The following is a 24,552-nucleotide window of genomic DNA, read 5'->3' on the forward strand; positions in this document are numbered from 1 at the left end:
TGTGGCCCGGGGATCTGGGCAAAAGCTACCCTGGATGCAGACTATCAGTGTGCAAAGCTGAGGACAGCATCTTATCTGCCCAGCCCCTTTACTATCATGATTGATTACTGAAATTCCCAAACCTTTCAAACGGACAAGAAACACTCCTTTCACCAGTGTGCTATATACCCCAAAACTGTTCAAGTAGGTTAAAGATGGAATGGTAGAGAAGAATTGCCTCTCATCCTTACCTTGGTGGCTTGGGAATGGGTGGGCTGCCACACAAGAGAGGGCAGCCATACATACGGGGGTGGGGTTTGGGAGGAGGGTAGCCATACAGGAGGGAGGGCAGCCATACAGGGGGACCCTGAGCTCCACTGACCCTCCCATTAACAAGTTACAATCAAAGTGTGTTACCTCCTCCCATGACTTGATGATGAGCAAAGGGGATTATGTGTGTGTGTGTGTGTGTGTGTGTGTATGTGTGTGTGTGGTTTTGTAACAAGCCACCCTTTTCCATCATAGAGAGCTCTCTGTGCTATGACATTTTGTTAGCAGGAAACTGGCAATAAAAAATGGCAGCAAGGACTCAAACGTACCTCAGGCAAAGACAGTGGGCTGAACAAATATCAATGCTCAGGTGACAAGGGCACAATGGCTTGACACAGGAAGGGACCAACTTTCACTTCTCTAGAAGTGACTCCCAATTACAGCTTTATAGGATCAAGACGTCTTGAGGACTACACACTTTAGTTGGCACAGGTTCCTACATGACCTGAAGCTCCCATCCATTCTTTGGAAGTAATGCTAGGATTCCATGAGAATCCCACCCTCTGTAGAATCACAGCTCCTTAAAGACCTCTTTGCCAGCAGCCCCGGTGTGGATTACCCACTTAGTAGGCAGGTCTTTCCTCCTGCTTCCCTGCATATTGTTTTCTCTCTCTCTCTTCCCTCTGCCTATGCCTCTCTATCAAGGCAAAAATCTCATCATCAAAGGAACACTGGGCAGGGACTCGGGGAAAAATCAGAGACGGGATCGAGTCAGAAATGCAACATAATGAAGTTCCCTGAGCACAGACTTCAAAAGGTCAGTCGGGCTCTGGAGCCTCAAGCGATGACCTCACAATTAAACTATCCCTTCAGTGTTCCCGTCTGGTCCAAATTGTGCACACGTGTGCACCAGAAAGGTGTTCTGGTGGGAGGAAAGCCCACCCCACCTCCAGGTGCTGCCTGCAGCAATTGGTTTTCGGACCTCTCCTCCCACTTGGATTTGATTTGCCAGAGAGGATGAGCCAAGTCCCTGTGAGTAGTGCTGTTTCAGGAAGCCTTTCCTCCTGTTTCTCCTGGAGTTGGGACCCCCATCGGTGAAGGGAGATAGATGGTGTGTGTTTTGATGGCAATTATCCTGAAGGTATTTGCTTCTCAAATGTAGACAAACTTCTTGAAGGTTTGCTTTCCCCCCTTAGGCTCTGATTGCAGGAAGAGAACCCCAGGGAGAGATGGAACTGTTCTAGCATGTGCATGACTCTTAGAAAGCACCGGTGTCTTTCTCCAGGCCTAGAGCAGGGAGCATGCAGAAACCAAGAAGACCCAGGTCGGGTGCTTGGAACCATACAGCAGGCCACAATCCAATTTGGGTTGTCAACCTCTTTTATTTTATAAGCTTGTACCACCCTTGTTCACAAAGTAGCTGTGGCTACTTTCACACTGCCATGGCAGAACAGAGATGAGACAGAGATCCTAATGTCTGCAGAAATGGGAGTGAGTGGCTCTCGGGCCCCTTACTAGCTTGCTGAATTCTGGTTTGTAGCATAAACCTGTAAGTCTCTTGCGTCCCAGACTAGCTGGCTTTGGATCCACGCAGATGGCAGAGGCAGCACAGGGGGTGTTAGTTGCAGGAAAAGGGCACTCCTTGTTGATGCAGCCAGTAATTCCTGCAGGGGAGTGCATGCCAGGGGCTGATAGTGTTCATGTTGTTGCCCTTTCCATGATGGTCCTCTTCACTTAGAGACTCACAGGCTCAGGCAACTCTTGAAGAGAAGACACTACTGCTGGCGGATCATCACTGACGTTTAAAGCAGGACTCCTCTCATCTAAGATAACCTAGACCTGACTTTACAAAAAAAAAAAAAAAAAAAGGAATCTGAGACCCAGTGAAGAGAAAGTTCTTCCCCCAGACCACACAATGAGCTCATAACCATATTGGCATAAACTCAGCCTTCAAGGCTAGGGCACTTGAATCACATTGCTTTCTGTATGCCAGCAGTCCTTGGCCTTGGCACCCATTGGGAAGCAGCAAGGGAGCATGTGACTCAGCAGTTTCGCCCTCTAAAGAGCATGTTCCTTGTTGGTTCTTAAGTGCAGCTGATTGTGGGTGATTATTCACATAAATTACACCTGTCGCTCCTCTGCACAATGCCAGGCCTGGGTAACGAGATCTCCTTGAAAGAGGAACCTGTTTTGTTTTTCAAAGAGTGATTATAAATTAGATATGAATGCAGGCTTAAGAGCCTGGCAGACATCCTACCGAGGAATCTTTTATCTTCCGTATATTTGCTGAACAACCTTTGCAGAAGTTAGTTAGGCCACTCCTGGAATTGGAACACAACCTTGAGGCTTAAGAGTTCTACGATATTTGAGCCAGAGCTATGCAGAGAAAATATAATAAGCCCAATTCTCTTTCCTTGAGGGCTCTCCATAAGCCCCAACTGACTTACTGTTTAAAGAGTCAAAACATGAATTATGCTACAAAGGCAAGCTAGCAGCTCACTGGAGGTCCACTCACATCTCATAGCAAGATGCAAGGATATCTGGGATCCAGAACACAGCCGAGCTAGAGTTTCTTCCTGCTTTCAAGAATGAAATGTTTGTGGCTGATGTGATTTGGCAAAGACAGAAAGGGGGGGAAAAAAGCCAGAGAATCCAAATATATAATTGAAGGGTAGACATGCCTTGATTGTAAAGGAGATAGGATCCTGCTGGCTCAGGCCCAGGAACTCCCACCTTCTGGTCGACCTCATCATGCAGACACCAGGCTTATAGACTTCAAAGATCGTCTCTGGCTTCTTCTGCTCCACGCGTATGACTCCCTTACTGCAAGTGCAGCCTTGGATGCAGCCTCTCCAAGACTGACTTCTCTCATCTCTTAACCAAAAGCAGCAGTTCTCAGCAGGCTTTGTCTCATCCCTACTCCAACCACCGGGGACATGTCATAAGATCTGGAGACATTTTTGGTAATTACAGCAGGGTGATATCTATGTGGTTAGAGGATGGGGGCATTGTTACATACCCTGCCATTCATAGAACGGTCCTTTACTATATAGAAAGAGTTATAAAGCAGAACGAGTGAGTTGGCTCAGCAGATAAGGTGGTTTACTGCTAAGCCAGGGGACCAAAGTTCAATCCCTGGGACCCCATGGGAGGAGAGGATCAACCTCACACTAGCTGGTGCCCATACACTCCCCCTACACACACACACACACACACACACATACACACACAGTAAATGTAACAACTTAAAAAGAAGAATGATCAAACAAAGAACTCTCATCTCTCCTCTGTATCAGAAGTGCTGAGGCTGAGAACCCTTCCTGGCTACAAGGAACTATACTTAGACAATGTAGCATCAAGTCTGCACATGTTGATACACTCAACAAACATCTGTGGGGCAAATAATGAATGAATGATGACTAGGTGAGTAACTGAATTGTACATACCCTCCTATAAGAAGCACTTTTATTTCTTTTGTCAAATGAAATATGGGTGTCCAGTGCCTAGTACTGTGCTCAGCACACAGTAGGACTCGGAGAATGGTAGCTCAGAGCCATGCCAGGAAATTCACCTGACTTTGCTTCATGCTCATTTTAAATAAGAATTCACTTGTTTTCATCCTTTGCCAAGATAATAGGCAGTCTGTGCAGGCAAAAAGCCCAGTGGGGCTTTTACAAATATTGGTTTACAAAGAATCTGTTTCATCTTGTGTTTTTCAAATAGGTAAGCCAAGGGCCACTTGCTTGTGCCTTCATTTCCTTTCCTCTGGCAGACTTCTCCTAGGCAAGGTCTTGTTTCTCTAAAATTATTGTTTCGTTGCTTTGTTGTTCTGAAGAAACCTGTTGGTTAATATTAATGCATTTTTATCTTGGGCCACTTCCTTCCGGTTCTTTTTTTTTTTTATCCAATCTGCCATAATTTTGTGCAGCATCCTTTCTAATATCCCAAGTGCTGACAGGACCCTTTCATGTACATATTACCCTCAAGCCTCAGGAAGTCTGTGGGCAGGCGGGCAAGCTATCATCTCCATTTGACAGATAAGGAAACTGAGGCTCAGCAAAATAATTTCCGGGGAGTGAGTCAGCAGACACTTCTGGCTGTGCCTTATGAGCCTCCTAGATTTTGGAAAGTTTGGGGATGGAGATCAAAGAAAGGCTTTCCAAAACCCACTAGGAAGTGATGCTCTCTAGATTTTCTTCAGTGCCTGAAAATCATTTGCAATTGAATCTGTTCTGAAGCCACTTAGGGAAGGGTTTATATTCTGCAGGGAGGGCAAGGGGAGATCCCTGACTGGAGTCTTATTCTTTTTCTAATTATTGCATCCTTCCATGGCTTTCAACATCAGAGTCCCTCATCAGAATTGGAGGTGACACAGTATCATCACAATGACCAATAAAGATCAAGGAAACAAACAGGGTTGTTGAGCAGGGTTCCTTTGAGAATTTATCTACCTCCCCTTCCCTTTTCTTCCCCAAATCCCAAATTAACACTTTTATTCTGAGATAGTGGCACAAGAATTCATGATAGAAACAAACATGTTATAGGCTTGTATTTTTTAAGGCTCTCTTTCTCTCAAACTATCCATGAAAGACACTAACACGTTCAGTGTCTGCTACCGATTTCGAGTCCTCTGTGTGTTAACTAGATTTTCCTATGTTTGTCCCACATATAAGGCCCCTAAAGACCAGAAAAGTCCAGATTCTGGTTCAAGGTTATACAGCTAACCATCACCAATGCCCAGACAAAGCTCACCCACCACAGTGTTAATCCACCCAAAGACATTTAGTATTTGAGCAACAAGCCAGAACTGTACTGTCTGGCAACACCACATCCAGGACAGAACCATGGTGACCAAACTCCCTTTCTCCTGGGAGGTACAGTGACATGTGTGCTCTTATTGGCCCCAAGTGCTTCAGCTGTGTCAGCTAGTGTCCTTGGGAAGAGGATGGCCTTGCTGCTTCCAGCTGGGAACAGCTGATCAGCACCGAAGGAGGCCAGGGAGGCTCCAACTGCACCGCACAGCAGTACAAGTACCTCAATTGTGTGCCCAACTTCCCTGAAGACTGTGTCCTGGGCTGTCCCCTCAAGCTTCATGAATTTCTGCTTACCAGAATCCACTGTGTGGGATACTGTCCTGTTGGCTTATCTTCAGGGGTTTCCTAGGGACAAGAGTACTTCAATGGTTTAGAGACCACACGGGCTGATATCTTAAGACAAACCTGTTGGAGCTTTCATATTGCACACACAACAGCTGCCTGTAACAAATATTGACTTTGGGTGCAAATTCTCTTGCAGAGCAGATGGCTACTCTTGAGAGAGCTCTGACCCAGGCCTCTGAACACATGCTGTGTAACTGGGTAACTGGAGTGCGGAATTAGGGGAGATGCCTCTTGACTCCCAGATGACCCTTAGCCACAGGGGCTCCAGCAATACCAGCATCTAAGCACCTTAAAGTTTCTGTCTTGTTGAGGGTAGAGTAACAAGACTCCATGGACTTCCGTGGAGGTTCCCTAGAGCTGCCATAACAGTACACTACAGGCCAGATGACTTCATATACTCATCCTACTTCACTCTCCTGTTGCTGAGATAAACACCAGGACCAGAAGCAACTTGAGGGGGAGAGGGTTATGTGGCTTACAAGTTCATCATCTAGAGAATCCAAGGCAGGAACTGAGTGGGGTCGCTGTCTACTGCCTTGATCTCCTGGTTTGCTCGCTCACTCAACTGCCATTCTTATATAGCCCTGGCCCCCCTGGCCAGTCATGACACAGCTCACAGTAAGCTAGGCCTTCCTACAAATTACCAGTTAAGAGAATGCTCCTCAGACATGCTCACTGGCCAATCTGATTCCCTCTTCCCAGGTATATCTAGGTTTGTGTCCGTTAACCAAATCTAACTAGCATACAAAATGCCAAAATATATTTTCTCATGCTTCTGTGGGAACCAGAGTCCGATATCAAGGTGCAAGCATGGCTATGCTCTCTTTGAAGGCTCTGGAGGAAGACCTTTCCTGGCACTGTTTAGTGTTCCCTGCCTTGCAGGTGCCTCATTCCAGTTGGCTCACCACTTGGTGTGGCAGGAATCCTGCCTCTTTGTTCATATTCCCTCTCCCTTCTTGTCTGCCCCAGTTGTTTAGGATTTGTCCTAATCCAGCATGACTGTATGGAATGACCTCTATCTATGGATCCCTATTTCTAAATAATGTACCATGCGCAGATTCATGGTCAGCAAAGATCAATGCTTATTGAATCAGATAATCAACTGGATGAAGAAACCAGTGAATGAGAAAGTCAGCAGAAAACAAGAAGTGATTGATTGTCTACCAGCACCACTCCATGGAGGGCATGCCTGGGACACTAGAATATACTGAAAAGCCTTGATGTGTGCTGTTCGTCCCTTCGGGGGAAGCTATCTTGCCTCCTAGCTCTTTGATTCAATCTCCATATGGACTGGGTAGACCTTCCTCAACCATACATTTTTCTACTTTTCAGTGGTATCCCTCTGCCTAAAGGGAGCATCCCACTTCCATAGTGCAGCCAGAAGGCCTTATGGGGACTGCCCAGCTGCCTTTCCTCAGTGTTGGTGTTGCTTCCCACCTTTCTTTCCTTTCCTCGGGGCTCCCGCTCATTAACTCTTTCATTTCAGCCTCAGTGTTCAGCCAGAGTCTTTTCCAAGTCTCTAGCTAGAGTATCCCATTTCTGTGGCACCCATCTCTGTGCCCACCCATCCAGTTAGCTCATATTGCATGCAATATGGCAGTTTCTTGTATATTCCTCTTTGTCCCAAATTCTGCAAACCTCGAATATTAGGGGCTATGTATTACTGACTCCCTAGCCTTGCTTCATGGTTGGAAAAAAATAATTACCTGCTGAATTGAATAATCACTTGTATTTAAATGGAAAGGGAAGGGAGGCAGGACATTTTCAAAAGTAGAAAGTAAAACGACAGTATCCCAACTGTCTTCCTGATCTTGTGGAAACGGGATTTTTCTGCTTCTCTGCTAAAGTTCCTTGCCACCCAACTCAACAGTGACACACTCCTAGAAAACACTGCTCAGAGATGGTCCAGGCAATAGGGCTTAAGTGGACTTGAGGTATGTGTGTGTGTGTGTGTGTGTGTGTGTGTGTGTGTGTGTGTGTGTGGCAGGGGGTGGGATGGGGGTGGGGTCAGTAAGACAGTTGTTAGAGAAGTCTTATTTCCCATTGGGCATGTCTAATACAGGCCACACTGAAGACCATGAGGCCTCCTTCTGGGCTTTCAGCTCCATTTCTTTCTTAAAGTCTGATAAAGTGAGTCATCTCACCTAAGACCTTGTGCTTTGGTGTGTGTGGTGCAATTCTTTTGTGTGATGGAATACCTTACCCAGTAAATAACTAAAAGCTGTAATCCCCCCTCTCCTTTTTCACGGTGTTTAGCCAAAGCAAGCTGTGAAACAATGTGAAATGTATCATTTTGTTGACACCTTTCCCAAGTGAGTCAATGAGCTTGTTTCAGTTTACAACTAAAACTGGAGGCCAACCTTCCAAAAACTTAGGACCGCTGCTGCTTCTTGTGGCTTAAATGGCCATGGATTTCTTCCTGGGATATCCTTTCTGTACCTGCCACAGAGATATCCTTGAGAGTTTGCCTAACAGCTGGAGCCACAACCCTACCCTCCACTGAAACTTTGTGAAGCAAAGTGGCCCGTGACAACAGAAAGAACCCAAGAGAGAGCAGAAGGCTGCCAGCAGAGCGGTCTGCTCAAGTGCCCTAGGTGGGAGGCACAACATTTACTGTGGGAAGGAAGCCTGTGCTTCCTCTGCCCCTGTCCTTCCTGGCCCATCTATCCTGTACACACTTTCATGAAGGTGACAAGGTTCACAATATCCATGTATATCTCTCCAGCCCATAGATATCCTAAGTATGAATACACCAGGCTGATGCTTTCTATATTCTGATCAAACTGGTTGGTACCATTAGCACAGAGGCAAAGGTTATAAGGATTGCTGCTAATTGGGCTTATATGGTCAGCAGTTGGCTATATACCTTCTTAGATATATTAGTTACTTGTCTCATTGCCATGACAAATGGCCAGGGCCACAGTGGGCTCAAGACCGGAAGAACTGTGTGCAAAGGCCCAATGGGCCCCCTGCTCATTGACTGGTTCCCGAGCAGAGGATTAATGCATTTGTTGGGGGTGCAAATGCTGCCCCTTCTCAGGACTGGCTTAAGGAAGGGGCTGCTGGAGGACTTCAGCATCCAGCTGCACTGGACAGCCAGGGCTGTAAGGTTACTCTTAAGAATTGCTGCTATCAGGCAACCACTCTGCCAGGCTTCATCTCCTTAGTCTCTGGATGATTTCCATCCTAGATGCTGATCCTGTCTTAGAAGAATAATGTCAAGCCCTTACCCAACAGGGTATTAGAATTTAATAAGGAACCTTCTAGCTAGTTCTTGCATTATGAATGTACAACTTCCTCCTCTTTGCTCTTCAAAGTGACCAACAACAAAAGCTGTGTAGAAATTATATCTTAGAGAACCTCCAAATATGAGTGTCAAACATTTGTGATGACAGGAAGCCCCATAACGGTGAGAGAAAAGGCCCATCTAAGAGGCCCGTTGTTAATGTGCCCTCATTATGCTTGGAGCCTTGAAGTCCTGGGACAATTCTAGAGTTCACTTAGATTCCTGACCTGGAGTATATATGGGAGATGGGAGGCTACAGCCCTCCCTGGGTCCCTGTGTTTCTTGTGCAGACTTCCAAGGTCAGACTTTGTCATGGGACTTAGACGTAAATCCAAACCAGAGAGCATGCCTGCTTTTTGGCACTATGAGAGTGTGGCTGGCCTTAGAGTCCTCTGAAATAGCCTCTGCCTTTATCATACTCCTAAATTTTCTGTGTGTGGTGAGGCATCATTATTTTTCCTCTTAGTGGCCCACTGAGCAGTGGGTCCCCATATGAAGAAAGTCTGTGCATGTAAGGATTTTCAGAGATGTATAGAACCTCCAGCTTCTTTGTGCATTCCATACAAAGTTGTTGCCTATGGAAATCACATAGTTGATATACCAGAAACAATACTGTGGGGCTCCTAGACTTGAGGATTTTATTTTTTTGCTCCTATCCATGCCTGTAGCACAAGATCCAGGACACTGAAGATGCCTGCCTCCAAAGCATTATTTTATAGTATCCCGGCCCGTTCTGTCCATGAACATAAAGACATTGTGATGATACATTGTGTGGGAACTGGATGGCAGCTGTAATGCCAGTGCCCTCAACATGGTGTGCAAGGAAAGTGCCATTCTGTTTATACTGTAGTAAAATCTCTTTTGGACAAAGGAGCTATGCATTAAACAGGCATGTAATGGATGGGAAATCCCACAAATACCAGAGGGTTTCTTGTTGTTTTCCCTAAGCATTTCTAGGTTGTCTAGGAAGGGATAAGGGGAGGAAGATAGGATTCTGCCTAAGGGGTGGAAGAGAGGGTGTGGTCCAGCAGCAGACATCCTGGTCATAGCTGAGGGAGGTTCTAGCATGGAAAAAGTCAAGCTTTGGAGCTACATTTCATCTTTAAAGGCAGAGCCTCCCTCAGTAATCTTTTTAGCATCCTAGCCCTTCAAAGATAACTTGGACCCCAAAGCTCCCATGCAGCCAGAAGACATGTGGATATCCCATCAGTTGTGTGGAAGCAATAGATTGAAATGCTCCAGATAGTTCATTCAATCCTGGGATGATAAATGATCAATCGTTGCATTCCTCCTAAATGAAATTAAGATGTTAAGATATATTGCTTGGACTTCTGCATGGGATTTCAAGAGTTGACTTTCCAACAGAAAATGTATTGCTTCGGACTCTCTGGGAAAGGGAGACACAGAATCTATGCTAAGGTAAAACATTTGATAGTTTGAGAGAGCGCTTCAGACATGTTCTTCTTTTTTTTCATATCTAAAAGTAATTAATCATCCAGGATACCATGAAGTCAGGAGACCACAATACAGAGTCCTGTGGGGGAAAGGCAGAGACCTCTCCCTTGATCCCCTACAGCAGAGGCTTATAAAGGATGCTCTAGGTGACCTGCAACACTAAGACTACTGCCTAACTGAAATCTGCCTGAAAGTAGTGTCCAGGCAAAAACCCTGGAAACAGAGAAATTCACAGCAAAGGAAAAAGAGGTTAATGATATCAGTCTCTTCAGAGTATAAGGGCTGCTAAAAATTAGGGTGAGCAAGTGACTTATCCTCAACTTTGATACTTAGCATGACTTTAACTAGATAATCACATGTTCCCTATGATGATTTGCTTAAAGTAGTAGCTGACATGCCTCAAAATGCAGATTGTATGATGTTGGCGCTGTTTTAGCATGGCTCCGTAAATGAATAGAGAAATGGGAGGACTCCCACATATGGGAAAGGGAAGACTCCCACAGGCAAAACGGAGGGAAGAGAAGTAGGGGGAGAAGGAAAGGAAGGGACAAGGTCATGGGTTAAGTTTTGTGCTTTTCATAAACATAGCTAATAAACAATATAAAATCCAGATTGAGTTTGCTTTTGTAACTCATTCCAGAATATATTTCACTTTCAACTCTACACACCAGATGGAGATAGCATTTGTCCTGTCCCTTTAATTGTTGAAGGTGAAGATTATTAGTGCTTAGAAAATACCTTTAAAGCCTGGACCCCTGGCTTGTTACTGGCCTGTATTTATTTCTCTTTTCCTTCCCACCTACCAAAAAGTTTCTCTTCCCCAGGGAAGGCTACTTCCTTTTGTTGGAGGAAACTCTTGCTTAGACAACACAAAGCAATTTGCAGTAAATTGAAATCAAAGTCCAATTAATCCAATGTAAAACTTCTATCTGCCAAAAGTAAATCATTTTAAAGATGAATTTCACACCAGTGACAATGATGGCTGTGTTCACAGTGGTGGGGTTGCCTGCCTTCAGCTGGTCGTCACTGGCGGCATGCACGAGCATTTAGAAATTAAACAGAACCAGATTGAACTTGCTGCATTAGCTGTTGCCACATTGGAACGCTAATGGGCTTACTGACCACAACCTACCAGACCAGAGTATGTCAACAGCCAAAGAACCAACCTCAGGGCTGTTTGTGCTCTGCCAGAGTTGCTAGAGCTTCATGCTTTGCAGCTAACTTTTCCTGCAGTTTTGGCCTCTCCCCTGCCCTATCTTAAAGATGGTAGCAGTCCTCCCAGACTCAGACTGTATAGCCACTGGGTCCTGGTGAGATGTATGCTATGCAGCTTCAATTCTTGGTATCTCTTGCTTTAGCAAGTCACTTCGAACGTACATTCCGGAAATAACCCAACTCCATGCAAACGCAAAGAGCCTCTTGATTCCCTGCTCATCTGGAAAAGTGGAGTTCTCCCCCTACTCTTTCCTCTAGCAGGGAAGCATGCTACACAGGGTTTGCATCTTCAAGGGTTTCCTTTGCGTTGAAGTAAAGCCTTTCATTCTGTCTTAGAAGCAAGCTCAGACTTCTTCATCTCAAGACAGCTCAATCAAGTAAGTACAGGATGGAAGGATGTTGGCAATGAAGAGGTTAAATTACTCAAAAGGCTGGATCTGTGGTTTCCTGCCCACACTTGTTCTGGCCTAAGGCAGTGCTTGGTAGTTTGGGGAGGGGGATAAGGAGGTCTTGCCTGGACCCAGGTGGCCGACAGGCAAACCATGTTATTAAGAAGCAGGGACAGCAAAACCTTGATCTTCAAACGAGACCCCTAATTAGTCACTAGCCCTAGAGTAAATGGCAAGGTGGGAAGGGTGCTTTCAAATCCCAGAAACTAATTGCCCTGAGTGGCTCCGTGAGGATCCTGATGGAAACACTTGTCATTTGAACCACTTCTGGTTGGTGAACCTAAGCTATCAAACTGTTCTTTCATATTTTAAATTCTCCAAAATGCTTATCCAGGACTCCTACTTCTTTGCTGAACATGACAATCATCTTTCTGTCTAGTTTAGGGAAAGATCTCCCTTATGTATCCATGACAAGCTCATCCTAACATAGAATCCTTGTAAGGGGGTTAAAACACATCTTACTTTATTCTCATCTGACCTTGAAAAAATCTATCTCAAGAACAAGCCTGTCCTGGAGAGGGTGGGGATGTATCATGGGATCTGTATGGAGAATTTATAGCAAGTCTTCCATTTCAGAGCCTGCTAAGTATACACACCTTTCAGAGACTCTAAGAGGGGCCCTAATGTCATCTCTGTATGGCTGTATATTTTTGTCAAGTTTGAAGCCTACTATTTGTGTGTGTGTGTGTGGGGGGTATGTGTGTGTGTTTGTCAAAAGGGACTTCCCAAGTGGCATGAACTTTGAAACATACAAATGAAAGTGGGCTTTGTAGTATTCCAAGTATTTGGTTTGGTTCAAGTATTCTTCCAAGTATTTCGTTTGGTCCATTTTGAATTTCATGTCCTTGCCTCTTTTGGAGATACGTACCCTCGCTCAGTCTTGTCTCTTGGTCCATAAATGGAAAAACAGACTAATCCAGGCCACTCACAGAATTCTAGGTTTCCTCTCAATTCACATGTGAACTGGGAGAACGCTTTAAGAGCTTGGGACCAGGAGATGCTGGCTTTATCCTCTTTGAGGGCAGCCCAGTTTACACCAAGCTCAGACAGCCAAAAATAAAGCCAAACTGGAGAGGCCTGGGAGCTCTATGTATGTAGCCTTATGTCAATATCTTATAAGATCTGAGATCCTGGTTCTTGGGCACTCTCCAGTTCTGGTTCTGTTATTCAGAAACAACAGTAGTTGAGCCACACTTTCTTAAGAATACCAAGTCTAACTTTTTAACTCAATTTTAAGACCCACAAGTAAGCTTCAGTGGGTCCTGAAAAGCCATGTTTCATGTTATCATCCTCAGCAAGCTATGTCACAGGGCCACGGGTCGTAGCAGGATCCATAGCCATTTTCTCCCGAAGCTCAAGTTCCGGACTGTTCTTGGCCAGCCAAGAACTATTGCTCAGCAGTAACGCCTTGGTTGTGAATAGGCCGGGTGGGGCAGGAAGATGGTAGTTCTGTACACAGGCTTAGGATATTTGCACATAGGATTCCATACTTGGTGATGAAAGCTTATGGTTTCCCCTCTATGGGTAACTTAATAGCTTCCTGCAACTAGGAGGGTGCGGAAGTTTGGCCCCACCCAGACAGACTTCCCCAGGATTCCCAGGGACAGTTTGCTTCTCTCCAGAGCACAGGATTCCTGTTTGGTGAATCAGCCCCTCAGCTCCAATGTCATTGCCAGCCCCCCCTCAAAGGCTCCCAAAGCATTGTTTTGAACTGTGTGTTTTCCCGATTAGAGATGTTAGAAAATCCATGCCAAACTCTGGGTTATTTAAACTAGTTCAGAAAAGAAAGGCTCCCATCAGTTTTGACAACAAACAAAACGAGGTTTTGTTCTATCTGTTATGTTTAAAAGATTCCAGTTTCAAACTGAACACAATGTGTGGTTATTCTGTCGGCGATTTATATAGCCACAGGGGCGCCACAGTTACACACTGCATACATCATTGTAGTTTTGAAACGTACTTAATGAACTTTTTTTTCCTTTTCTAGTAACTACTTCATTGCCTTAAATGAATGCATTCCAATAGAATTTGTAACAAATGACCACTTTGTGTTTGCGTTAATGCCAAACACGTTTAACAAATTTTTAACAAGGAACCCTGGCAAAATGCCAAACTCCTAGAGGGACACTGGAGGAATGCTATAAATTTAAACTAGATTTTACCTTTTCACTTGGCTCAGCAAGTGTCTTAGGTGCCTTGCTATCTCCACACAGCAGCCTGTCGACTTCATGTCAGATTGCTGTATGTTTTCATTATGTTTGGTCCTAGGCTTTTACCTACTTCCAGGAACTTTAAAGCCCAGGCAGCTGTATGTCAAATAACATGAAGCAGCATAGAAATAAATCTTGATTTCTGCAAAAATTTTTCCTATCTTCTATGGTGGGTTGGTAAATGCATGCATGCATGCACATATATCTCTACCAAAATATTTCTAGGTTTAAAAATCCACAGTCAGCCCAGATCAAGGATTCTCACCTGGGGCTCACAGTGCTTTTCCTCAAGAGGTTTTAGTAATATCTGCAGTCTTTTCATTGCTGTGACTGGAGTTCAGATGTGCTATTAGCGTCTAACTCACAATAGATGTGCTATTGGCCTCCCCGGAGGCCGGGGAGACTGCAAGCCAGCCATCCTCCGCTGAGGTCAGTCAACAGAGCCCAGTCTTTGCCCCATAGCAAAGAACTGGCCAGACACAGATGTCCACAGATTTGAGACGGGGGAGACTTGGACTACAGTCTTTCAAATGCGAGCAGACCAAGACCCTGGTTTTTTGTTTTGTTTTTTTAGGAAAAAAAAATGACAACAGAGCTCTTTACTATTCAACCAGTGTGTTAAAGATTAGATGGAGCACCTCCCGCTGGTACTGAAGGGGGGGGGGCTTTGGTGTTTTCCTTTTCCTTCCATCTCTGCTTGGGTGAAGTATGTAACTCAGTCACAACACTCTGACCCCAAATGTAAACCGTGGTGGCATCAGAACTTGCTAGTGGCCAGTGAAGTATTGCACCCACCATGACTGTATGAGGTCCTGCCTCTTAGGGAAGGCCACTGCAAGGATCTCAGGATCTCAGGCCCGAGGTGGTGCTGCCCACCTGATTTGGGGATACGGCCAGGCATTTATCACATGTATACTAGAGAAGAGTTGGTTCCATTAAAGTATTAAAGTAAAGCTTTCTGAAGTCATATATATGCACATATTCATAGATGTGGATGTGTTTAGAGGTTGTTTACAATGGGAAGTTATTACTTAAATGCTTCCAATGTTAGAGAGAGGTTATGCAAGCTGGAACAAAAAAGAGACAAAGACCAAGGTTTTAGGAATTCTGGCCTAAGAAGAAAAAGAAATACTGAAGAATCAAAAAGATGTAAGTTCAAAGGAGGGAATTTGACCCAAACACTCAGTTCCACAACTGTTTCCTCACAGGGAGGGGCTGCTATTCAAACAAGTCAGTGTGTGGTACCCTCAGACTCCCTTGAGATAATTCATCCAGAGATACTGGAACAGGCAGCCTGCTCCGAACATGAGCCATTAATACTCCTGACCACAATAATAATTACAAAAATAAATCCTAAGGAGACACAGCCCTGTATGCGGCCATGTCCAGGTATAGGTTGCAGAGCAGTCTGAGTCCCTTCATTTAAAATATGGGTGAAGTCACACCCAGCGGGAGGAGGGCAGAGATGAAATGCAGAATCCCTCTGCTGTTGCCTCCTGCAGCTCTGTCATCCTAACAGCTTCAAAATGGGGCTGGCAGGCTGGCCCTGCCCCCACCCTCACAGCCCTCTGGGCTCTGAAGTGTTACATTTTATTGCCCTGTGGAGCTGTAGGAGGCCACTCTCAAGGTAAAATGTTGCTTTCCACTCAGATTTCTGAGTTATGGCTTCAAGGTGGTTTGCTCCTATCAAGAAAATTAAATGATTTAACATAATTTGTTGCCACTTTGATCACAACAATAATAAATAAATCTTCATGAAGAAAACGAGAAATCCATTCTGTCCCATTTTAAAAGATGTTAAATCATAACACAGATGTAGTTATATATATATATATATATATATATATATATATATATATATGCTGAAACGACTGAGTTGGGCTTTCCTGTGCACATTCACTCAGAGGAGCTATTCTGTAGGATGCCCAAGGCCCTGAAGGAACCCTCTCCTTTGCCATGGTTAATTAGTCTATCAGGGGCTGGCCTTTTATGTGGGCACCATGTGTAACACGTTAGGGCATCCGTGGCTGTTGTGAATGGGTGTCTGTTTTTGTACCTGGGGCGCACTGCACACATTTGGGACGCACATGGAATGGAGTGGACATTAACCCAGATGTCAAAAATAGCCTGCATTTTACTACTGTTATTAAACAGTTTCCCCTTTAACCCCTCTGTGTTTACCAAAGACCCCTTTCTCCCAGCCTGTTTCTGCAAATCACGACTGAGAGGGCAGGAGAAGAAAGCCATAACCAGGCAGGTGTCTTTATTCCAAAGGAAAACAGTCTGAAGGCACATTTATAGCTGGCTGTCCTGGGGGGTGTCTGTCCTGGGCCAGAATCTCCTTGCTGTGCCCCGATTGTCCCTTTCTCTCCTGCACCCTACCTAGAGTTAAGCCAAAGACTTCTATACCACCAAACAGGATTTTTCTTCCCAAGAAGGAACTAGCTTTACGTTCTAATATGATACCAGTCCCACAGTCTTTGGTTTAAAATGCCCTGCAAAATGCAAAAAACAAACAAACAAACAAAAAAACCCAAATTCTAATAGAGAAAAAAAATTATATATCTTCTATGATAAACATCAATAAAATGATGCTTAATAATAATTCTGCTCTGCATACACTTGCAAATGTTTGTATTAACTTCTGCTTGGGTGCAAAAATGAGGTCAAATTATATAAATAAGATGTCAATTGGCCTTTTTTTTTCCTCTCCCACCAGAAATTTTAGTCATCTTCCCCCATCCAAAATCCGAGATATCTGTTTCCTGGTTATCCATAATCAATGAAAAATGTATACTTTCTGACCATAGATGCTTGTATGCTTGTCCCCTCAGGGCATAAAGAGTGAGACCCTTCCTCATGTGTCAGTTTGTATGTCTGCCTATGTCTGTCTCCCCTTGAGAATACAGGTTCAGTGAGCATATGGGCTTTGTCTGTGTTCTTTACCATCACTGTCACCAGGGCCGGGCACATTGCCTGCGCACCTCTGCAGGAGGTCCAGAGAGAAAGAGAGGACAGGACCACCTCGAGGTATGGTTGAGGGGAAGGTTTGTGTTGTAGATACGAGGTCACAGTACAGACAGAGGTGTGTAGACAAGTATGGAACAGAGAGAGAAAGAAGTAGGCTAAATATGGCCAGCATAATGGACTGGGCCACAGTGGGTGGGTGGACGCTGGGGTGGGGCAGGTAAGGAGAGGGGAAGGCAGGAAAGAGAGACAGAGCCACAAACAGCATGTGGCCAGAATAGCAGGGTTATATAGAAGTGAGAAGCTGAGGGAGGGAAGCTCTGAGCTGCAGAACTGTGGGTAGGGGGCGTGTGGAGGAGCCAGGATGCCAGCATGGACTCTATAACAGGTATTTGTGATGTTGAGAGAGCCTGGGCACCAGCATGTTCTCTGGTATGCTAATGAGCCCCGCCCCCACCCCCCAGAAGTCCAGAAGGTCTCTTCTGCTTTATGTATAGTGGTTCATACAACCCAAGTCAAAGCAGCCTTTAGAGGAGCCGTGGAAGGGGAAGGCTCTTGGAGCAAGGGGCTCCGGGCTTCTTCAGATTGCCAGTAGACTTCACTTGCTAGGGCCTAGGACTGAAGTTCTAACTGCTTGCTGGCTGTCAGCTGGGCTGTGAAGAGGCTCATTGCCTAAGGCATCAGTTCTCAACCTGTGGGTCATGACCCCTTTTAGGGCTTTAGAGACCCTTTCACAGGGGTCACACAATCAGAGATCCCTGCATATCAGATGTTTACATTACAATTCAAACCAGGAGCAAAATTACAGTTATGAACTGGCAATGAAATAATTTTGTGGCAGGAGCTCACCATAACATGAGGATTGTGTCATCGGGCAGGTTGAGAACCATTCTTAAAGAAAGCCATCATTCCTCAAGCCTTGGCTCTCTTCTCTCAGCACAGTGGGACCCCAAGGCTTTCACACTTGAATTTCTCTTTTGTAAGGATGACAGGAGAAAGAGATCTGCTAATGAAGGGCCCCTGTCCTGAAGCGACCTCTGTTTGGGCAAACTTCCTGCATGTTAGTTTAAAACAAACGGTTTAGTAGCCCTAACTGGGTTAATGTAATCATGGTCTACTGTAGTTCACTCCAAAACCCCCCAGGTGTTGGGATGGGAAGGCTTGTTTTGGAGGAGACTAGGTAGAAAGGGAATTTTAGGACTCCACTTTCTCTAATCTTTAATATCTGTGGAATTAAAGAGGAAATCACCCTGTTCCAGGCACTGCACAAGGCTCAGGGGATGTGGAGTGAGCAAGAGCAGCTTGCCCTCATCAAACATATCATCTGGACTATAGGTGTTCCATAGAAATAAAATGGCAAGCCGTATCTCTAACCCTGGGATGCCTACTAGTCACACTGTTTAAAGTGATAAGAAGCGGGTAGAGTTTAGAGCAGCGGATTTTATTAGAATCAGCACATCCAAAGTATTTGGACATGAAGTCAGTGTCTCAAATTGTCCCTGAGATAGCAGTGTACATTCTTTTCTCCATAGTAAACCTTCAAAGTCTGGGATACATTTCACACTTTAACCGTGTCTCAATTTGAATTAGACATGTTTTGAGCATGCAGTGGCCACATGAGGCCAGCCACTACCATATAGGGCAGGGCAAATCTAGACAATTCACAATAAGGGGGCCATATAGGAGACTTCCTGGCTTACACACCATCTAAGCTGAGAATGAAGAGTAAAGAGGGACCAGTCTTCTAGAGAAATGATCTAAGTGTATGTAGACAATCAGGAGAAGAGCCACGTAGTGATGACAAAGGGTACAGCATGGAGAGACTGAAAGACAGAGCATCAGGGCAGATGGAACCTACAGGAGACCTTGCCAGCCTGGCCAAGAGTCCACTGGTCCTCCATCTTGCCTAGTGCAGCAGGATTGCAAAGAGCTATGGACAAGGTCAGCACAATAGAAATAGCTGTGCATTGGAGTGGCAATCACCATGACAGTAGAACCGTCAACTGCCCCAGAGCACAGAGCTGGGACTTGCGAGAGATTACTGGAGGGGTTAGAGTCAGCTACTTGGTGCATCCATGTGAGGAGGATCAGCCAAGTTGGGAATCTTCTTACAGTAGGGAGTAGTCCTGGTCGCCATTGTTGGAAGGCTGGATTCCATTTTTGAATGTTTTAAAAGTACACTCTCACTTGCACCTCAAGGAGTGGTGATTTCTATCTGTAACTGTTGGCAATGTCCTGTCAAGTTGGGTTTGGTTTGGTTTATTGCCTGTAGACTCATCCAAGCCTCTTGGTGAATGGGTTGTTTTGTTGAAGGGTAGCAACATTTTAAAAAACAATCATTTTATTTGCAAGCTAGACTTACATGGTAGACTGTTAGAGATAGTTATCTGACTATCCATGGGACTGGTTATTTCTGTTGTCTTTCCAATGACAAAAACCAAGAAGCATTGCAGGGCCTCAAAGATGAAGCAGGAGATGTAGTTGGCATAAGGGCTCTGAGGTGGTCCTCACTAAATGTGTTGACAGGTATGCAACTTGTTCTTTCTGGTTTTTGCATCTTTTTTTTGCATTTTAAAATTAGTATTTAAACCATTAGGATGTTTTCGTTATTAATTATCATAATTAATAAATAATTGACATGTTCTACATTTATATTAGAGAATTTATAAATAACAAATTGATATTAATTAAGTCATTAAAATTAAATTTAATTATCTGTAAACATTACCTTTCCCCAAGCAGAACACTGTGGTTTCAAGACCTGTGTTCTGCTCTGACCTGGTACCCAGCTGGAAACCTATCTCACAACTGAATAAACAATTGTTCTCTGCTACTCTATCTTGGAAAAGTATCAAGGACATTGGACATCAACCATAATTATTATTCACTTAGTTCCCCATCTGTAAGAAAACAACCTGTGCATTTTAATACTACCTCAGGTTTCCCTTTCGCTTTTCATTATATGGCCTTTTAATATATTGGTCAGTCCTTTAAAGGGATGATTAAGGAATGCTTAGCACACTAAAGAATGAGAGCTATGCAGAGCTCATGAAATAGAAAGCGTGCTCAGACTTACAATTTTCATACAAAGTTTGCAGAGATTTTATATGCCAGAGTGAGTAACATGATCTGCCCTAGAAACTCCCTAAATTTCTGGTTCTGCAAAAGTCATTGTGTGTGTGTGTGTGTGTGTGTGTGTGTGTGTGTGTGTGTGTGTGTGTGTGTGCGTGCGCGCCCTGATTCAAGTTTCTTACCCAGAATTATACCCGACTCCTCAAAGTATGAATTAGCTGAGTTCATCCAAGCTGTATGTCCCATGTCCCATTGACACTGCCCTGAAATGGATGCTTATCTGAGCAGACCAAGAGATCTTTGACTTTCTCACTAGCAGGTGGGACTTGGGCAGACCTATGTATCAACTGCCAAATCAGATATACAAGGGTAGGTAGAAAAAGTGCTGTGTAGTGCAGGCCATGGTGGGACATGCTCACAGTTCCAACACTTGGGAAGCTGAGGCAAGAGGATCAGGGATCATGAATTTAAAGTTGGCCTAGGCCATAATGCAAGAGCCTGTCTCAAACAGTAAAAATGAAACAAAAAGTGTGGATGTGTGTTTGTGTGTGTGTGTCTGTGTGTCTCTCTGTGTGTGTGTCTGTGTGTGTACCTGAGCACACTTGCATTCTCCCTTCCTTGCCACAGTCTCCAGATAGCCATACTATGTCTGTACACTGGAAACACCCAGCATTCCAAGGGCCTCTGAATGCTAATGACACAGTTGAGCATGCACAGAGAAGACAGTCACAGCTGCAGCTTTAGTAGCCATATGATATATGCCACCACATTTTGCTTATCCACTTGTTTGTTGACAGACACTTTGGGCTGTTGTGAATAATGACACTTGGAGTGCTTGTGAGAGTCTGTGTGAGCCCAGAGTTTTAGGTTCCTTTGCTTATATGCATATGAATGGAACTGCCAGCTCCAACAGTCACCGCATGCTTTACAGCTCTTCGAAATTGTCCCTGTCACATGTTTATAAATGACTGTTAAAGCTTTTGGCACATTGACTGCCTTTTGAATTCTAATCTTGCCGAGTTGAGTTAAAAAAGCAAAACCATAATCATTGTGGAAAACGTGACCCCAACCAATGAGAGTGGCCGTGGTGGGGGTAGGGTAGGGGAGCCTCTGCCCAGGGATGACGGATGTCACCACCAGTGTCTTCCCTGTTAAATCATGTGCTTTCTCGTTGCAGCTGTCAGAAGGGTTGGCTAAAAGAATAGCTCAGCACTGCAGCAGTATCCTGATAATCTATTGCAGCCTGGCTCTCCTCACTGTCTACCAGCGGCGGCCGGCCGTGGCAGCAGGTCTGAAAGGAAGGGGAGTTTTTGCCTTCACTTTCCTGCTCAATTCTGTTCTCCTCGATTGATTTGAGTGTAAGGGAAAGAAAGAGTACGAAGAAGGAGAAAATGACAACCCCTTCGTTTTCTAACAAGGATTTGGACCTTTACGAAGCGAGCATCTCTGCGGAAAGCTGCGCGTGGCAAGCGTTTTGTTCCTGTTGCTTTGCCTCTTGGGTACATGGGCGCTACACGTGATTCAGACTGCAGATCCATTTTCAGTTGGACAGCTAGCTCCCGTCTCCCGTCATCCTGCTGGTCAGTCTAAGTGGTCCTAACACATTAGATTATCAGACAATCTAAGCTTGCTGTGAACAAGTGCTGCTGCTGGTGTTTGTATACCATGGTGCATGGAGTGTTTGACAAAGAAACCAAGAGACCAAAAATTGAGAGCCTTTACCCTCCTCCGTCTCTTTAATCTGTCGGTTAAGGAACCACATTGAACGGTATTATCAGTAGTTACCTCTGGGCCAGGTTGGAAATGAAATCAATTTTTTTAAACCACTAGTAACTTGCCAAGAAATCGCCTTATGAGAACATGGTGTGTGTCTCTGACAGTGCATGGCACATCTAAATTGGTCATTCGTAATTTTATTGTCCTGCTCATGTACCAGAGAATGACAAAAGCCTGTGGCACCTGAATATCCACTCCACATGCTCCTTGAACCCCTCGGCTGGGACATGACCTGGCCTCAGGCTCTTCTCTTTCTCATACATGCAGGTCTCCATGACAAAGCTGAGGTTCGTTCATGTTTCGAGATCCAAACGCTGTGCAAGCAATGTGAGCCTGGATCTCCTCTAAATGAAAGGTCACTTCTCAGTCCTTTTATTGTTTTGTTTTAAGAAAATGTCTCCAACATGGATTCCAAAGCATTTTCAGCATCCAACATGAAAACATTGATGAATGAAGAGCAATCACAAAAGCTGTATGTCTGTAAATAGTATTATACAACCTGTGTGGAAACAGAGTCCTTATCTTAAAGCACATGCCAGGGAAAGAGACCGCACTCCAAGGTCTTTTGCATACAGTGACAAGGTACTAAGGAGAGTTCAACTCCTGCTGCTTCCTCTGAAGATTAAAGAGTATTTATTAGTCCTTACAACTCCGTAAAACACACACAACCGAGCCTGGTAAATGTGCAGCTCTTGTACTGACCCATTTTCCTGTCAATGGGAGAAACCCTCCCACCCACCTGCATTCCTAAAGGACAAACAATGAATTTAAGCATGAGTGGCCTTAATAAATACCCTTGTCTTTCTTTGCTGCTGTGGAAAGGGTTCTAAGCAGAAGTTGCTGAAATCTTGCATTGACTCTAATCATTATGACTTTCAAAAATGTTGGTGCAATTAACTCTGGACCTCTCTCATGAGCCATAGAGATATTTAAAAGACAAACCCCATATTTGCTGGGGAAAGAAACTGTCCCTGGACTGCACACGTTATTCCTGGTGCACCGGGGGTGATGTACTCAAGCCGGTTTCTTGCTTTGGGCTTCATTCTTGTCAGTAAATAGTGACCTGTGTAAAGCTTATGTGTTACATAAATGATCCAAATACATTCATGTTTAAAAAAGTTTGTCCTTTAACTATCAAAAGAATAGGTCTTTGTTACAGAAGGGAGCAGGGTTCTTTGCAAGTTTATTTAGTACATTTTGGCAGAAGGGTGCAGTGAAAACCTAAGCCACAGACAAGTCCCTAGGTACGGCTTGGATGTGGTCAGAGAAGCCCTCATGGCTTCCGACCACCAGGTCCTGACCTGAACTCTGCACCTAAATACTTGAAATTGAAAGTAGAAGAACCAGGATGGCAAGCAGGGTCCTTGAAGTAGCAGCAAAGGGATCAACTCTGTGGTCAGCTGTCTCTGCATTCGTGCCAATTTTGACACAGCTCATGTTTGGGGATCATTTCTTTGCCCCACTTTTGCTGGTTGAAAGTATTATCGATCTTACTTTCATGCAAGCATATCATTCAGTCCCTGCAAAATCCAATTCTATCTAAGATAGCATCTTTTCCCATTTTGTGTACCATTCTCCAATATTTGGGAGTTCCACCAAAAATATCCCTTTCCACACACTGCAAATTGTGTCTGGGTTTACAACAAACACTGTGTTGTTCAGAAGATATTTCCTTTGTGAAAACTTTAGCAGGTTCCCTTCTAATCATAGTGTAGTTGAAATTAAACAAACAAACAAAAAGAAGTTTGGGCTAACATTTAGGAGAAGTTGGTCTAAGTCTCACTTTGTGTAAAAGCAGGCTTGTATTTATAACCTATTTGATTTCTATATACAGTCTCAATTTTGTATTTAATGATTTTTGTGTATTAAGTATGCACGTTCACAGCGTGTCAACTTTCATTTGGAAGTGGGTTTTATTTTTTAAACAGTGTTTATGATGAGCCCTCAAGCGTATTGATATAAGCTCTAGCTGCACCGTCTTTGTGTAGAGCGCCGTTTGAATGCTGCCAAGGGTCCGTGTATCTCATTCCCCGAGACCCTTGTTTGATAGTGCTTCTTGTAATATTTCTTCAAGTGAGTGGCATGTGGGTTGTGATATTGATCCATGTGATTATGGACATTGATATGAAAAAAATTTAAAAAATAAATAAATAAAATTAAGGAACCCTCGAAACTACCACTGGGCATGTATCAGCCAGTCATTGTAACCTCTTGTCTAGTAGAATACCCATGTGCAAGGTATGTACAGCTCATAACTTTGTACTGTGTGTATGAGGAGTACTTTGTGCTGATTGTCTTCTTTATATTCATCAAATAAACCTTGTTTCTTTCCGAAGTGAATTCATCTTACCTTTTACAAATATGCTGTATAGCTGTTTCTAGCTCTTGGTGTGGGGTGTGTGTTGGGGGGGGGGTTTAGGGGTTACTATTTGAAGACCATACAGGCCAAAAGAAGAAAAAGAGGAGGGGAGGGAAGAAGAAAATCCCTTGTCTTGCTTAACTGGAAAGGCCAAGATGGTCAGCTGGTCATATAGGTTCAGTTCAGAAAGTTAGATCAAGGGCCATCTCCTCCTTCTCCTTCCCTCTCCTGTTCCTGTATTTATACCTACACCCCCATTTTCCCTGTCTTTCCTCTTCTTCTTCCTCCTCCCTCCTCCTCCCCCTCCTCCTCTTCTTCCTTCTCATCTTCCTCCTCCCTTTCATCCCCTTCCCTC

At 44.4% G+C, this 24,552-nt stretch overlaps 1 protein-coding gene across 10 annotated transcripts in view; it reads left to right on the top strand.

The window, feature by feature from the left end:
* The window catches only part of Erc2 (ELKS/RAB6-interacting/CAST family member 2), an 864,340-nt gene extending 840,173 nt beyond the window's left edge, over positions 1–24,167 (top strand). For 7 of the 10 annotated variants that reach the window (XM_085828472.1, XM_085828476.1, XM_085828474.1 and 4 more), the window contains one exon: positions 21,240–24,167. In XM_085828472.1, the coding sequence (XP_085684598.1) occupies positions 21,240–21,413 (174 nt within the window). In that variant the 3' untranslated portion in view covers positions 21,414–24,167. The remainder of the gene's footprint in view (positions 1–21,239) is intronic. The other 3 variants (XR_015044606.1, XR_015044607.1, XM_085828477.1) reach the window with 2 other exon arrangements.
* Positions 24,168–24,552: the final 385 nt, after the last annotated feature.

The sequence above is a fragment of the Mus caroli genome, unplaced genomic scaffold (genome assembly GCF_978045245.1).
Source record: "Mus caroli unplaced genomic scaffold, Mus_caroli_1 scaffold_12, whole genome shotgun sequence".
Taxonomy (NCBI): Eukaryota; Metazoa; Chordata; class Mammalia; order Rodentia; family Muridae; genus Mus; species Mus caroli.